This window comes from Malaclemys terrapin, chromosome 7 (assembly GCF_027887155.1).
Source record: "Malaclemys terrapin pileata isolate rMalTer1 chromosome 7, rMalTer1.hap1, whole genome shotgun sequence".
Taxonomy (NCBI): Eukaryota; Metazoa; Chordata; order Testudines; family Emydidae; genus Malaclemys; species Malaclemys terrapin.
This window is the reverse complement of record NC_071511.1, coordinates 86,693,855-86,711,302: the sequence shown is the minus strand read 5'-3', so window position 1 is coordinate 86,711,302 and position 17,448 is coordinate 86,693,855. Positions and strand designations below refer to the sequence as shown.

Below are 17,448 nucleotides of genomic sequence, written 5' to 3'. Positions count from 1 at the left end.
CCAGTAATACATTTTAATGTTTTTATAAGGTCTCTTTCTATAAGTCTATAATATATAACTAAACTATTGTTGTATGTAAAGTAACAAAGGTTTTTAAAATGTTTAAGAAGCTTAATTTAAAATTAAATTAAAATGCAGAGCCCCCTCGGACCGGTGGCCAGGACCCAGGCAGTGTGAATGCCACTGAAAATCAGCTCGCGTGCCACCTTCGGCATGTGTGCCAGAGGTTGCCTACCCCTGTGCTAGGTGCTCTCCAAGCACAGAAAGAGGAATGTCCTTCGCCAGGCAGAGTTTATAATAGACAAACACATAATCAAAAGGCTGGGGAACTGTGATCGACAACATATGATAGGTTGTAAGGTAACTGGCCATGCTAGATTACAAATGCTGTGATGTAAACTGAGCCTAAGTCAGTAGAAATTGGGTGTCTAAGTCCCTTAGATCTCCTATGAAAATTCCAACCATAATGTTTTAATAACACAATGAAATATTTTTGTATGATGTCTAATCTCCAAGCACCCAATTCAGAAGGGCCTTAATCAGTTTGCATCTCTGAGTCACAACTGAAATGGGTTTTTGGGAGAGATTTGTATGTAGAGAGAGTAATGACCTCTGAAGAGGAAAGATAACTAAAGAATGCATCTTGCAGTGTGTTAGGGATTTGGCTTGAGATCAAAGGACACTCACTTACCAGCCCCATTGCTCCTGCTGTCCCACTTGCCCTCTCCCTCAGGAGCCTGTGTCTGACTATACCAAGTGCTGTGTGCCTCGCATTTCACAGGGTCTTACATTTCAGACAAATGTGTTGGCAGGGGAAGGAAGTATGGCACAGCCAGGGAAAGGAGGGAAAACAAGAGCTCTAACAGGAATTTTGTGAAGAAAGGTTTGACCTAATTTATTTACAAACTCTTAACATGTCCCACTTTAGTTGGCACGGGTGTACTGTGTCCAGTTCTGGGTGCCATGTGTTAGGAAAGATATGGACAAATTGGGGAAAGTACAGAGAAAAGCCACAAAAATTATAAAAGATTTAGAAAAAAAGCCTGTCCTCAGATGAACCATCATAAAAACTAGTTGTTCTCAATGTTTGCTGAAGGTAGGCCAAGTAGTAATAGGCTTAAATCTCCCTTACTATAGATTAGGCTAGATATTAATAAAAACTCACTATGCAAGGGTAGTTGAGTTCTGGTATAGGCTTCCAAGGGAGGTTGGGGAATCCCCATCATTGGAAGTTTTTGAAAGGGGGTTGGACAAACACCGCTCAGGGGCGGTCTAGGTTTACTTGGTCCTGCCATGGCATGGGGGGAAGGGGCTGGATTTGATGACTTCTTGGGTCCCTTCCCGCCCTCTGTTTCTATGATGATTAGCAATTGGAACCATTTACCAATGGTTGGGGTGGATTCTCAGTCACTGACAATTTTAAAATCAAGATTGGATGTTTTTCTAAAAGATCTGCTCTAGGAATTAGTTCTGTGTTCTACAGGCCAGTCTAGATGATCCTAGTGGTCCCTTCTGGCCTTGAGTATATGAACATAGATTATGGGGTGATGAACTGGTCATGCCCATTTCCCCACAGATTGCCCATATACAAAATAGGACTTTAGTCCTACTGAATCCTACTCCATGGCATTATTCCTGGCTCTGCCACTGACTTACTGAGCTAGTTATTTAGGTCTTGCCTATATTGGGACTTTAGCCATTGGTGTAGCTGCACTAGTGCAAATCCATAGTGCATGCACAGTTTACATTGGTGCAATGCAATTTGCAGCTTACCCTGGTTTTGAAACTGGTAGCTAAAAGCTCAGTGTACACAAGGTCTTAATCTCTGTGAGACGGAGTTTCCCTTCCTGTAAAATGGCATAAAACTCACCCATCTCACAAGGGTGTTTTGAAGTTTTGCAGAGCACTTTGAGCTACTCAGGAAGGTGACATGTATGTGCAAAGTAACAAGTCTGGCAATTATTACAGAGGTGGTGCTAGCCTATTAGGGGCCCTAAGCAGGAATATTTTGCCCCTCAACACATACTAAAAAGTGAATACAGGGTGTCATAAACAGATAGTTAAGGGTTAATGCCTCTTTTACCTGTAAAGGGTTAAGAAGTTCACCTAGCCTAGCTGATACCTGACCAGAGGAACCAATGGGAGGACAAGATGGTTCAAAAGGAAGGAGGGAAGTTCCCTTTGTCTGGGTCAGAGTTTCACTTTTGACCGGAGGGAAAAGCTCCAGAATTCAGCCTCTTATTAAGTAGTGAGTATTAGTGAAGGAAATAAATAGGTTTATGTTTATTTCTTTGTAACCTGGCTTGTGCAATTAGAGGAATAGTCAAATTGGGTATTTGGGTATTTTTTTTGTGTAACTAAGTTTTTGCCCAGGGAAACATCCTCTGTGTTTGGAATCTGTTGTCTGTGAGAGTAGCTGGTATGCTAATCTCTCCCAGAGGGTTTTCTTTTTCTTTTCTTTTCTTTTCTTTTCTTTAATTAAAAGCCTTTTTCTTAGTACCTGATTGATTTTTCCTTGTTTTTAGATCCAAGGGGGTTGGATCTGGATCCACCAGGAATTGGTGGGGGAAATGAGGGGGGATGGTTAATTTCTCCTTGTTTTAAGATCCAAGGGGTTGGATCTGTGTTCACCAGGGAATTGGTGAAGAGTCTCTCAAGGCTACCCAGGGAAGGGAATTAGTGCTTGGGAGTGGTGGCAGCCAGACCAGATCTAAGCTGTTAATTGAGCTTAGAGCTTCTCATGCAGGTCCCCCACATCTGTACCCTAAAGTTCAGAGTGGGGAAGGAACCTTGACACAGGGTCCCCCTTGAGCCGCTCAGGGCCCCGAGCAATTGCTTAGTCTGCTTATGCCTAGCTCTGCTGGCAAACCACTTTTAAATAACAAGAGATCGTTAAAATCCCAATTCTGATCTTTCACAGTAAGGTGTAATGGCGCTTAGCTTGCTTCATGGAATGGATAGTGTAGGGGGGCGGCTGCCCCACTCTCTGAATTTTGGCTGCAGTGGGTCTGTGCAGACAGGGAGCCAATCAGGGCCCAGATTGGAGGCAGCCAATCAGGGCCAGGCTCAGCCCTATAAGAAGGCTGCTCAGGACAGGAGCAGGCAGTCTGTCCCAGGCCTTCGACAGGGGAAGGTCTGTCTCCAGGCTGGGAGACTAGCACCCAGGACAGCACAGTGCTGGGCAGGCCCGGGGGAGCAGAGGGTAACTCCGACCCGGTGTCTGTCAGGCTGCAGGCCCTGAAGGGAAGGGCCTAGCTGCTGTAAGGGGTCAAAGGGGAAGCAGCCCAGGGACGTGGACAGACAGAGGGAGAGAAGGAGGGCAGGATGGCTGCCACTAGAGGGTCCCTGGGTTTGGGACCCAGAGTAGTGGGCGGGCCTGGGTCCCCCCCATCTCCCTTGCCTTGCACCTGGCCGACAGAGTAGCCATCTAGAGCTGCACCAACCCCCTGCCAGGAGGGGAGTGACTTTGAGGGTGCAGTTGGCCACATCGGCCCGGACGCAGAGAGGCAGCTGATTGATCCCCCACCCCGGAAGGGGGCGAGGATGGACTAAGGGGCACTGCTGGAGGGCAGTGGCTCGAAGAGGATGCCATGAACTTGGGAGCAACGCGGGTCCAGACACGCCAACCGAGGGCAAGATGATGGACGGGACACCACCAGGAGGGGGCACTCCACTGGACAGAGCTAATACCCGAGACAACCAGTAGGAGGTGCCAGGTGGTGAGTCCCAGCCCCATCACAGATGGTCATGCAATTGTCTCATCTCCCATCAGCCCCCATTCCTCTCAGAAGCATTGTCCTTTTCTGCACCAAGTTCGGAGTCACTTAGTGCACTCAGAAGCTGTTTTAGCACACAGCCAGGTGTAGGATGCCTATTCATTTCCATGTAACCAGTGTTTGAGGCAAGGAAACGTATTACATACCAGCAATCACTTTGGTGCATACACGCACCCACATGAACAATGTGGTTGGAGACTGGACTTAATGGTTTGTGGGGCAGAGGATTCTAATGGTTTGGTCTATGGGCTTTGGACTGTAGAAGTTCAATGTCTCATACCTTTATAGTACTGGGCACTAGATTGACTTGGTATTGTGTAGGTGTTACATGCAGTACTATTGTATTCCTTTGTAGATTTGCTCTTCTGTTTCCAGAAAAGCCAACTTAACGTGATTCTGATTTGGAACGCTACTTTTATTAAGAAATAGAGTTGCATTGAAGAGATGTGTGGACACCATAAAGCACCTCAACTTGTTAATGTGCAGCTTGCTATTGAATTCTCTGCATGTGCATAAAGTACCAGACCCAGCTTACTTTCTTGTTTGGTTCTGTGGCCGACTGGACAGAAGCTCTGTGGCAAGAACCTCCGATTTCCATGATATTCTGGTGCAAATGCTTGCAGTAATTTGAAATCTCAGTGGCAACATGAAAAGGGAATACAACATTACAGTGTTATGGCACCTTTCACCAAAGCACTTCAGAAACCCTAATTAAGCCTCTCAACATCTCCAGTTTCTGCTCTGTAACAGCGCTAGGGCCACTGCAGTCAGTCTGCAGTGCTGTACTCTGCTCTGCTTCTTCCACACGCTTTAAACTGATCAGAGTGGCAGGAGTCAGAGATCAGCTGGCTACACAAGCAGATAGTTTATTCCTAAAGGGACCACAGGCAAATACTAGGAGTCATACATTCTTTATACAAGTAATTGATATGCAATGATGTCTTTGCCAAAGAAATTTGCACATTTCAGTAACCAAGCCTGGCGAAGACAAAGACATGGAAGATTATTCTAAGGCCCACATTAGAAGAAAAATCATACAGCCATTTATGACAAAAGGAATTGCAGGCCACCACTGCTACCTGAGAAATCAAGAGCAGCAGTGATGGATCTAGTAAGATCAAGCAGCTGTGAGCTATTTTGCCAGAATGCAAACATACATCCTCCATAGGTGGTGTTTCCACCCAATCCTCTCAATGCCTCTCTGAACAAACATCACTTCTCTCTTATTTGGATTGAATTCCAACCAGTTCTTCTTCATCCAGATTGCTACCTCCTGGCATGTAGTGGGAAAGTAATGAGGCAGCAGCTGTGTTCAGTGAAAAGGAGCCAAAGAGCTGAGAATCACTAGTATATCGATGACTCTACCACCCAGAATGGCTCTGTCTCCTCCAGTGGCTTTAAAGAAGCACTGATAGGACTGATTTGAGTCCTTTGGAATGGTGAGCAATTGCTCAACGCTACCCATGGGATCTAAGAGGAAGGACTGAAATGTTTAATGGCCAATCTTTCAATCAGCGAGTCAACCTAGCCCATGGGCCATGCACCTTCTGCATCTGAGATCACTGGGAAAAAAAACAGCCACATTCTCTTTGTGATTCTGCATATTGAACCGAATACCCAGCCAGATCATCGCAGAAGCAGTACTTTAAGCATCTACAGCTATGGGGATGTTCGGAATTTCAGAGACCCATTTTACAGTATGACTTAATGTCTATGGCACAGTCATTAAACAAATTCTGTTTAAATTTCTCAACATACGATGTCAAAGTGAAGAGAGAGATTAGGTGATACTGGATATTGCATGCCTTTTCATGTACTCTACAGAACACTTTTTCACTAGGTGAGTAATGAGAGTAAAACACTGCAGCTATAGCAGGAAATGTGCTTGAGGTTCTTCCATCAGGAATGAGAGACTATTCCATCTTAATTGGGTGGATCTGGCTGGTTCTGCTTTCCATCCTGGGATAAATGGAACTGGAGAACTTCTGCAGTACCCATATGCACTGAAAATGAAAAATAATTTGGGATGGGTCAATGTGCATAGGTGCCCACTTCCCCTCTTTCCTGTGGGTGCTCGACTGCCCCTCCACCCCTTCCATGAGGCCCTGCCCCTGTCATGTCCTTCCCCGCCCCCATTCCAACCCCTTCCCCAAATCCGCGCCCTGGACCCGCCTCTTCCGCACCTCCTCCCCTGAGTGTGCCACATTCCCGCTCCTCTCCCTCCAGGAGCTTGTTAACATTGTCAAACAGCTGTTTGGTGGTGGCTGGGCGGGAAGCACTGGAAGGTAGGTGGAGGAGTGGGAACGCGGCACACTCGGAGGAGGAGGAGGTGGGGCGGGGGGTGAGAGGAGCTTGGCTGCCTGTGGGTGCTAACCACCCACTAATTTTTCCCCATGGGTGTTGCAGCCCCAGAGCACCCATGGAGTCGGTGCCTATGTTGATGTGGGTCAACACCAGTTATAATCACACAGAGTAGCTAACTCCTCACCCATATGGATAACATTTTCAGAGCCCAAAGGCCATATTTTTAAAGATTTTAGGCACCTACAAAAGTAGATAGGTGTGTAGGGGCTTTTGAAAATCCTACTAGGTGCCTATCTCCAATTGAAATCAATGGGAGTTAGGTACTTCGTAACTTTTAAAATTCCAACTGGGTGCTTATTTGCATCTTAAAGCATCTAAATACCTATAAAAATCTGGATCTAAGAGATGTAGTCTGTGTCTAAGTGCCTAAATCACTTTTGAAAATGGGATGTAGGCTTGTAAGTCTCAAGAGTTTTTGAAAATGTTTCCCACTGTTTTGGGTGGTTATAACAATACACTTTATTTAGCTAGAAAAGAGAGACAAAAATTGCCCATAGCAGAGTTCATTTTGATAAACGCCAAGACTTGGAATAACTGAACTTTGGAGGAAGTGCCAGGTTTGCTTATTTGGATTTGAATACAGTTTTTTTTTTTTTTTTTTTTTTTTAAACTGGAGCTCAGGAGAATGGCAAGTCGCAACATATATTACTCTTTAAAAATCTAGTTTACTTATTTCTACCGGCAGGGATTTATGATTGGGCAAAATCTTCTTATTCACTTAGCAGAATTTTCACAGAAAAACTAAGGATGAAATTCTATCCTGATCCCATGCCCAAATCCCAGCCAGACTGAAAACTTTCATTAATGATCTGGAAGATGGTGTGGACTGCACCCTCAACAAGTTTGCAGATGATATTAAACTGGGAGGAGTGGTAGATATGCTGGAGGGTAGGGATAGGATACAGAGGGACCTAGGCAAATTAGAAGATTGGGCCAAAAGAAATCTGATGAGGTTCAACCAGGACAAGTGCAGAGTCCTGCACTTAGGACGGAAGAATCCCATGCACTGCTACAGACTAGGGACCAAATGGCTAGGCAGCAGTTCTGCAGAAAAGGATCTCGGGGCTACAGTGGACAAACTGGTTATGAGTCGACAGTGTGCTAATGGCATTTTGGGCTGTATAAGTAGGGGCATTGCCAGCAGATCAAGGGATATGATCATTCCCCTCTATTTGACATTGGTGAGGCCTCATCTGGAGTACTATCAGTTTTGGGCCCCACACTACAAGAAGGATGTGGAAAAATTGGAAAGAGCCCAGAGGAGGGCAACAAAAATGATTAGGGGGCTGGAGCACATGACTTATGAGTAGAGGCTGAGGCAAGTGGGATTGTTTAGTCTGCAGAAGAGAAGAATGAGGGGGGATTTGATAGCTGCTTTCAACTACCTGAAAGGGGGTTCCAAAGAGGATGGATCTAGATTGTTCTCAGTGGTACCAGATGACAGAACAAGGAGTAATGGTCTCAAGTTGCAGTGGAGGAGGTTTAGGTTGAATATTAGGAAAAACTTTTCACTAGGAGGGTGGTGAAGCACTGGAATGGGTTACCGAGGGAGGTGGTGGAATCTCCTTCCTTAGAGGTTTTTAAGGTCAGGCTTGACAAAGCCCTGGCTGGGATGATTTAGTTGGAGATTGGTCCTGCTTTGAGCAGGGGTTGGACTAGATGACCTCCTGAGGTCCCTTCCAACCCTAATATTCTATGATTCTTTCACAGTGCATGCATTACTGTTCAATCAGAGGCAACCACAAAAAGGCTATCTGAACTCCTGCTCTGTGTTACCAAAATATAGCCTGCAAGGAATTTGCTGTCATTTATTTGTCTATCTGTAGTATATTCTTACACTCATAGTAAGGTGTGAATGTTCAGAAAGTCTGATCAAGTGGTTAGAGCATTGGTCTCGGGGCCAGGACCTCTTTGTTTCTATTCTTAGCTCTGCCAATAGCTCACTGTGTGACTCTTGGGAAATCACTTAACTCCTCTAAGGCATCACCCATAAAATGAGTAAAATACTTCCCTACCTCAAAGGTCTATTGCTGCTTAATTAATTAATGTTTATAAAATGTCTTAAGACCCTTGGATTCAAAGGGAGTATGTAATAAATACTTTGTATTTATTTAATATAATATTTTTACCTGGCTTATCTTCCGCTGGAATAGGTTCTTGCTTCTGACTCTGAGACAATCTGTTATAAAGAAATGCAGAGAAAACTAAGTATTTTTCTAAATCTAAAATTCTAAATTTTGAATAAACCTGGTAGTCATGAAAATGAAAGGTTGCATTAGTCTGCCACTTTGCCATTCACTTCCTGTGTTTATGTGTATTTTTATTTTCTAGTTCCTCTGCTCATGCTATTGAGTGGAAGTCCACATACAGGTACTGAAATCCAAGCCTCTGCACAATTTTACCAGTTCACCTTAATCTCTGACCCATGTGCTACTGAAACAATGGGCTCCCATTGAACAACGTCTGCAAGCCATGCCATTGACTTAAATGGGCTTTGGATCAGGCCCTCAGTTAAACCAGTTGAAATGGGGAGAGGGGAGCTAAGTAGGTGGACAAAATCAGTTTTATTGCTTGTTTGATGAATCTCTCTCTCTCTCTTCTTGCTGCTGTATATGCAAACTAATGTATCCAACATGTCTCCAGCCCTCAGTAAGTGAAATGTTTCAGTTCTGTCACACTGTGAACATTCAATTGAATAGTTTTTGTGAAAGAACCTGGCTGCATGATTCCTTCCCAAGTGTTGCCCTCTGGAGGACAGGCCCACTGCAGTCTGGGACATCTGGGACTGAAGCCTCTTGTCCATGCTTGTGCTCAAGGATTGGGGCTCCAGTTGTAGGTTGGCAGTTGCAGTCTGCAACATCTTCATAACAAGATCCTTTTCTGTAATGAGAGGAAGACAAGTAGGCAGCAGAAGAAACAATATCTCACCTGTTAAGAGAGAGAGAGAGATTCCAATCTGGAAACATGTGAATGTCATAAAATGATTTCCCTATGCCCTGGATTCTGTCACTTTCTGTATGTACTCAAGCAGAGCAGAGAGAAGTTGATCAATCAGAAGTACAGCAAGACTCCAGTGATAGCCTGTTCTTGGGCGAGTGGTATGTGTAATGGTCTCTTGCTGCAATACAGGTCCATGGAGACACGAGCTACAGTGCTACCTAAGATAGAAGAGTCACTCTAGCTCCTACTATTTCCTTTTTGTGGAAATAGGGATTTCCCCAACTCAACTGGAACACACCCAGAGCAAATACCCTTAAAACGAATACAACAAATACAATCTGACCAACAATATTTATCTTCCTACAGCTGCATTTTTATATTGGAACTCAATAGTGAAGCCTGAATTCAGCAGCAGCACCTCCTTCAGCTGCAGCCTGTAACGCAGAAGCAAAACATCCAAACATAAAAGCCTGAAGCTAGGCCTCTGAAGTCATATTTAAGCAGATAAATAAGTGATTTGACTTTCACTGGTACTAAGCACCTGAAGCCCCCATTGAGGTCAATGGTCCTCAGCACGTGTGGAAATCAGGTCATTGATTTAGAAGCCTTACTTTGAAAATTTTGGCCTACAGCTTTTACATAGAAACAGTCCTTTACTCTAATGCTGGGCCATATTTAATAACAGTCAGTGACACCCAAAAGATAATCACTGGCAGGAAAGATAGAATGAAGAAAAAACTGACTAGAGAGAGACAATTTTTAGAAAGCCATGTACGCCATCCATCTGTCCAGATTCTATACCAATCCCATCACCGGCGTCTGAGTCCTTGAACACCAAGCAAAATTCATATCCTTAGGGTTTTCTAATGACCTGGTTTGCAGTAACTGGTGAAGAACTAACAGATCCTATACGAAGAAATCTTTCCTCCAGACGCAACTTTTCCCTCATAGAAAAATGTGTACTCCACAAACTCAGGTTGATCTGAAAGGCTGTAAAGTGTGTATTGGGAATAAACTTGTGGTTGCTGAAATAGAGATAATCAGGGTGCCAAACTCTGAGAATAGAAGTGGGTGTCTATTCCTCTTGCCCAGGCACCAAGTTGAGGTTCCAGGTTCTCCTCACCCCTCTGACCAGCTGTGAGCAGCCATTGCTGAATAGCCGACAAAGAATCTGTCTGCAGGATCTGACACAGCAGCTCCAAAATCTGTTGGCAGAAGAGCAAAGTAGAAAGTGACAGCATGATCAGGTCAGAGTGACACCGATTGTACCTGGAACAGACAAACAGGAGGTCATTAGGGTATGAATACACAGGCACCTTGCTTATCTAGACACCGTACAGGTATGGACTTTGTCTTTCAGTTTTGAGTTACTGTTCCCTGCCCAGGGTCTAACCTACACATTTGAAAATATAATAGAAGTAGAGGATGATCTATCAAAGCCTACTGTGCAAGGGTAGATATCCCCCTCTCCACCCCAACAGAGACTAGGGTAAGGCCCTGATCACTGAGTCAGTGTTTAAATTGGATTAAACTTGTTAGGACATTGGATCTTCTGTTGCACTGCATCTCACCCCTTCCTGACCAGTGTCCCTGTATACAGGCACTCAAACGCACCACATAAGAGTGGGAGTGAACTGATGTCTCCATGTTCTGTGTTGTGTTTTTTCACCATCTCTTGTTTCCCTCTATCTATTGTGCCTATAGTTAGCAAATCAGGGGCAGGCCTAGTCACACTTGCTATACATGCTAAACTGGAACTTCTCATTCTCCTCCCAGCCTACAGAGGAGATGAATTTCAAAATGTTTCTTGGGCACTGCTGCAGATTCTCATGAATATCTCTTCTTAGTACCCCTTTCAGGCAGCTGAATTAACCTGGTGCTGTCTACTGTCACTTCACCCTTTAAAAACAAAACAATATCAAATCCAAGATGTGGGAAACAAACCGACTTCTAGTTAATAAACTTGTATCAGGGAGGGAGGAAGGAAATGACTCCTACAAGAGCAGTATTTATTCCCTTCCCATTGTTTACACATGTCAGTCCTCTATTCCCTGCCCACTACAGCCTGTCATCAGTCAACATTTTTATTAATGATCTCGAAGTAAATATCAATTTTTTTCAGCCAAAGATGAAGTCCTACATCTAGGAACAAAAGAATGGCTAATATGGTCTTTGGATGTATAAACAGGGGAATAGTGAGTAGGACTAGGGAAGTGATTTTTACCTCTGCATATGACATTGGTAAGACTGATATTAGAATACTGCATCCAGTTATGGTGGCCACATTTTTAAAAAGATGTTGAAAAATTCAAGCGGGTGCAGAAAAGACCCACAAAATTATTTGAACGTTAGGGAAAATATCTCTAAGAGCTCAATCTGTTTAGTTTATCTAAAAGACTATTGAGCAATGACTTGATTACAATGTACAAGTACCTTCATGGGGAGAAAACACCAGGGATTAAGTGGTATTTTAATATAACAGAGAAAGGCAGAACAAGAATCAAGGGCTAGAAGTTGAAGCCAGACCAATTCAAGTTAGAAATAAGGCACATAGTTTTAACAGTAAAAGGAACGAGGAGTACTTGTGGCACCTTAGAGACTATCAAATTTATTTGGGCATAAGCTTTTGTGGGCTAAAACCCACTTCATCAGATGCATGCAGTGGAAAATACAGTAGGAAGATTATATATATATATATATATATATATATATATATATATATATATATATATATATATATATATATATATATATACACACACACACACAGAGAACATGAAAAAATGTGAGTTGCCATACCAACTCTAACTAATCAGTTAAGGTGGGCTATTATCAGCAGGAGAAAAAAATTTTGTAGTGATAATCAGGGTGGCCCATTTCAAACAGTTGACAAGAAGATGTGAGTAACAGGAGGGGGAAAATTAGCATGGAGAAATAGTTTTTAGTTTGTATAATGACCCATCCACTCCTAGTCTTTCTGCAAGCCTAATTTAATGGTGTCCAGTTTGCAGATTAATTCCAGTTCTGCAGTTTCTCGTTAGAGTCTGTTTTTGAAGTTTTTATTGTTGAAGAATTGCGACTTTTAGGTCTGTAATTGAGTGTCCAGGAGGTTGAAGTGTTCTCCGATTGGTTTTTGAATGTTATAATTCTTGACGTCTGATTTGTGTCCATTTATTCTTTTGCATAGAGACTGTCCACTTTAGCCAATTTACATGGCAGGGGACATTGCTGGCATATATCACATTGGTAAATGTGCAGGTGAATGAACCCCGGATGGTGTGGCTGATGTGATTAGGTCCTATGATGGTGTCCTTGAATAGATATGTGGACAGAGTTGGCAACGGGCTTTGTTGCAAGGATAGGTTCCTGGGGTAGAAGCACTTTATACCAATATTCCACATGAGGATGGACTACAAGCTGTCAGGAACAGTATCCCTGATGAGGCCACAGCAAGCCTGGTGGCTGAGCTTTGTGACTTTGTCCTCACCCACAACCACTTCAGATTTGGGGACAACTTATACCTTCAAGTCAGTGGCACTGCTATGGGTACCCGCATGGCCCCACAGTATGCCAACATTTTTATGGCTGACTTAGAACAACGCTTCCTCAGCTCTCGTCCCCTAGTGCCCCTCCTCTACTTGCGCTACATTGATGACATCTTCATCATATGGACCCACGGAAAGGAGGCCCTTGAAGAATTCCACCTGGACTTCAACAATTTCCACCCCACCATCAACCTCAGCCTGGACCAGTCCACACAAGAGATCCACTTCCTGGACACTACAGTACAAATAAGTGATGGTCACATAAACACCACCTTATACCGGAAACCTACTGACCGCTATACGTACCTACATGCCTTCAGCTTCCATCCAAGACACATCATACGATCCATTGTCTACAGCCAAGCCCTAAGATACAACCGAATTTGCTCCAACCCCTCAGACAGAGACAAACACCTACAAGATCTTTATCAAGCATTCGTAAAATACAATACCCACCTGGGGAAGTGAGGAAACAGATTGACAGAGCAAGACGGGTACCCAGAAATCACCTACTACAGGACAGGCCCAACAAGGACAATAACAGAACACCACTGGCCATCACATACAGCCCCCAGCTAAAACCTCTCCAGCGCATTATCCACGACCTACAACCTATCCTGGAAAATGATCCCTCACTCTCACAGACCTTGGGAGGCAGGCCAGTCCTTGCTTACAGACAACCCCCCAACCTGAAGCAAATACTCACCAGCAACTACACACCACACCACAGAAACACCAACCCAGGAACCTATCCCTGTAGCAAACCTCGTTGCCTACTCTGTCCCCATATCTACTCTGGCAACAGCATCAGAGGACCCAACCACATCAGCCACACCATCAGGGGCTCATTCACCTGCACATCCACTAATGTCATATATGCCATCATGTGCCAGCAATGCCCCTCTGCCATGTACATTGGCCAAACCGGACAGTCCCTCCGCAAAAGAATAAATGGACACAAATCGGACATCAGGAATGGTAACATACACAAGCCAGTAAGTGAACACTTCAATCTCCCTGGTCATTCTATCACAGATTTAAAAGTCACTGTCATTGAACAAAAAAACTTCAGAAACAGACTTCAAAGAGAAACAGCAGAACTAAAATTCATTTGCAAATTCAACACCATTAATCTGGGCTTGAATAGGGATTGGGAGTGGCTGGCTCACTACAGAAGCAGCTTTTCCTCTCCTGGAATTGACACCTCCTCATCTATTATTGGGAGTGGACTACATCCACCCTGATTGAATTGGCCTTGTCAACACTGGTTCGCCACTTGTGAAGTAACTCCCTGCTCTCCATGTGTCTGTATATAATGCCTGCATCTGTAGCTTTCACTCTATGCATCCGAAGAAGTGAGGTTTTTACTCACGAAAGCTTATGCCCAAATAAATCTGTTAGTCTTTAAGGTGCCACCAGACTCTTTGTTGTTCCTGGGGTAGTGTTTTTGTTGTGTGGTGGGTGGTTGCTGGTGAGTATTTGCTTCAGGTTGGGGCAACCTGAAGCAAATCTGTAAGAGAGGACTGGCCTCTCCCAAGATCTGGGAGAGTGAGGGATCGTCCTTCAAGATAGTTTGTAGATCCTTGATGATACGCTGGAGAGGTATCACGCCACACACCCCAAAGTGGCGCCCCACTCCCCCAACGGGCCAATCGGCCATGCAGTCCCACTGAGGTGGGTTACTTTATTGATTCTGGCCATTAGGCCAAGCTGCCCTGCTTTACTGACTCCAGCCACTAGGCTGTAGTACCATGTTTTCTAGTCAGAGTCATGAACACAGGACCTAATGGGGTGCTATACAGTTTTTTTCCATACCTGACCTGGCACACGGGATGGAGTGTACCTACACTGCGACAGTCCTAAAGGAAAAACAGTCACACAGAGGAAGTGAGCAGCAGGAAGTACCAGGTGTAGCTACTCTTTCTACTTACTACCAGCTCTTGGTCCTGGAAAGACAGGGCAGCATCTTTGCCTTTGTTCTTCGCATTATTCCGGCACAACTGTTGGGATGTATGGTGGGCTGTTGCCCGAGAAGAAGGTGGGATGAGGCGCCCAGTTTCTGCTGAGTACTGTGTTGCTCTCCGGGGCTCTTCCGCCTGTTAAAATGCAAATGCACGCATGCTTTCTGATTAGACGGCGGAGAGTGGGACAGGGGTTGCACAGGAGATAAAATGTTTAATACAAGACTGAGTGTAAAAAGGCTGTGACAAAAGGGGAAATCTTCATTAAAGAGGTGCTTGGCTGTTGCAAAAAAAATATGAATGCACCCGCTGCTGTTAAAGTGAAGCTACTGTGTGGTACTAAAAGTTCACCTGGGAGCTGTGTTTCTCTCCAGCTGTGAACTGTGCACTGATTTTGCAAACAATGTTTTATTTAAAATTGAAACTTGTGCACCACCTACTGCTGTCAGAAGAGACAGACAACTGAATGGTCAAAACCCAAACACTGCATCTAAACCCATAGCTATCCTTACGCAGCTATAATCATTTATAAGTTAACACTGACATTATCTGGTCCTAGTATTAAAGAATGCTAAACCAGGGTGCCGAATCTGGTGCTCTTGAAAGTGAGTGACTGATAGCACTCACTGGAGCTGATACAGTGCATGCAGAGGTTGTGTAAACTTCCTGTACACAGTGCTACATATGCACCTCAATCCTGATCTGTAATACGCATTGGTATTCTAGCTTTGCCCTCCCCCCCCTCTCCCCCAGCACTGCCAGTGTCCTTTGATCCTGACCTAAAACACCTCTACTGTGTCCAGCCATGATCTTTCATGGCTCCGTAATCTTGACCTGCAACATCCTGTAGGACCTGATCCTCCCTCCACTGGAGATTAACAGTTGTGCCGTTGTGCGATTGTTTTGTGATGTGCTTTTACAAGAGTTTGAAACCAATTTCATCTGTACCCTAAAGTAGATTTGAGCCTATGTGTCAAGAGGTGAAAAACTAGTGTTGACCCACTTCTCCTTTCGGTGTGGTCCCTTCTGTGTAGTTGTTAAAGACTCAAACTACAAATTTTGGCTCCAGATATTAAACACCACAGAGAATGGGATAGTAGAGATCCAGAAGTCATGATCCAGCACATTATAAAAGCAAAGAAATCATCTGCAAAATTTGGATCTGGGTTCAGATTTTGGTCAACCTTCAAAATCTGGGGATCTCCAGATCTGGGCATGGGTCACATTCCATTGCACATTTTGACTTGTTTAGATTAGGAATAAGTAGTTTTAAATTACCTATCTTTACAAAATAGATTTCCACATGACCCTTCAAGTCTTGATGCTGTCACCAACAGACATGGGCCACATGACCTACAGTAGTGATACAGCAGCCTCATGAAAAACTCTCTTTTTCTGCTCCCTCCCTTCCATTTCTTTATGTCATTCCAGGTGTTGGTTAGATGACACTCAATAGCAAAGCAGCCCTAAGTGTCATGCTCGCAGTATGAAAAACTCACCACTTCCTTGTGCTCTATTTCAGTGGAGGAGGAAGCACTAACTCTGGCAGCGAGTTGCCTCAGTTCTTCTCTCCATGCATCTGACAACGAGCCTGTGAGAGAGAGGAGACATGTGAGAAAGCTCAGTACAGTAGCACCACTTAGTTCCTACAGCACTTATAAACAAGGCTGACGGGAGTGGGGGGAAGCCAGTACAAATTACCAGGGCCCAGCGGTCCGGAAGGGGGCCTGGGGCCCAGCTTCCCCGGCTTCCTCCCCCTCTCGTTGGCCCTGTTTAGCCGGTCTGCTCTTGCTGGGGGGCCTGAAAATTTTTTTTCACCGGGGCCCGAACCCACTCTCGGCAGCCCTGCTTATAAACCCTGCATATGTCTGAACATAGACCACACCTTGAATTCCTCCCCCTAGGCATTCATGACTTCCTATTTTCACTGTGGAAAGGAATTTGCATGGTCTCATCCTGAGGCCAACAGTCCCCCTGCAGAGCTTGGATGGAAATAGATGCAAATAAATGGTAGCTACAACCACTGGATACATTACAATGTATTATGGGATGTACTGTATCTTGAGCAGTGATACTCTTTGTATGAGAGTGAGTGAAAAGGAAGGTTCCCATATTTCACACCATGAACAGCCCTAGAAGTAACACAAACATGCACGTGCAAACGTCATAGTATAATACAGGAAGGAGATAGAGGCTCATCCAGGAGGGAGGGTTGTTGCAGAGCTGGATGAGAGGATGAGGAGGGGAAGGAAGAGGGGAGAATCTCTCAAATCTCTGATCTTTTCCACCGTTAAAACCTCCTGTCTGGGCTCTGCAGGGAGGATCAGGGCTGCGGGGGTACAGAAGGCTAAAAACGAGACCACTAAAATCATGGTGAGAGCCCTGTGCTCCACAGCCTATTGCTCAAGATGGGCAGTTCAGAATCAGACACACTCCCCCCTCCTTGGATTCTGTTGTATCAGGCGGTTGGTGCAACACCAAAGCATTGTGCGTGTCTGAGGTCTGATGCCTTCCAGGTGAAGGGAGAACCCATGGCTTCATATTGCCAGAAATAAAGCTGCTGGAGAATGGGGAGGAGTCCAGAACAAAGGGGCACTCTGCTGACAGTGATATCTCTGAAAGATGGGAAAGGACAAGCAGGCACCTCTAACCCAGTGGCTCTCAACCTTTCCAGCCTACTGTACCCCTTTCAGGAGTCTGATTTGTCTTGTGTACCACCAAGTTTCACCTCACTTAAAAACTACTTGCTTAGAAAATCAGACATAAAAATACAAAAGTATCACAGCACACCATTACTGAAAAATTGCTGACTTTCTCATTTTTACGATATAATTATAAAATAAATCAATTGGAATATAAATA

At 44.5% G+C, this 17,448-nt stretch overlaps 1 protein-coding gene across 4 annotated transcripts in view; it reads right to left on the bottom strand.

Annotated features, from left to right (window-relative positions):
- Window positions 1-4,617: 4,617 nt before the first annotated feature.
- TBATA (thymus, brain and testes associated) overlaps window positions 4,618-17,448 on the bottom strand; it is a 30,536-nt gene continuing 17,705 nt past the window's right edge. For 3 of the 4 annotated variants that reach the window (XM_054036158.1, XM_054036157.1, XM_054036160.1), the window contains 6 exons: window positions 16,086-16,177; window positions 14,557-14,721; window positions 10,135-10,285; window positions 8,855-9,020; window positions 8,270-8,319; window positions 4,618-5,779 (listed from right to left, as the gene is read on the bottom strand). In XM_054036158.1, coding sequence (XP_053892133.1) covers window positions 5,700-5,779; window positions 8,270-8,319; window positions 8,855-9,020; window positions 10,135-10,285; window positions 14,557-14,721; window positions 16,086-16,177 — 704 coding nt within the window. In that variant the 3' untranslated portion in view covers window positions 4,618-5,699. The remainder of the gene's footprint in view (window positions 5,780-8,269; window positions 8,320-8,854; window positions 9,021-10,134; window positions 10,286-14,556; window positions 14,722-16,085; window positions 16,178-17,448) is intronic. The other variant, XM_054036159.1, reaches the window with a different exon arrangement.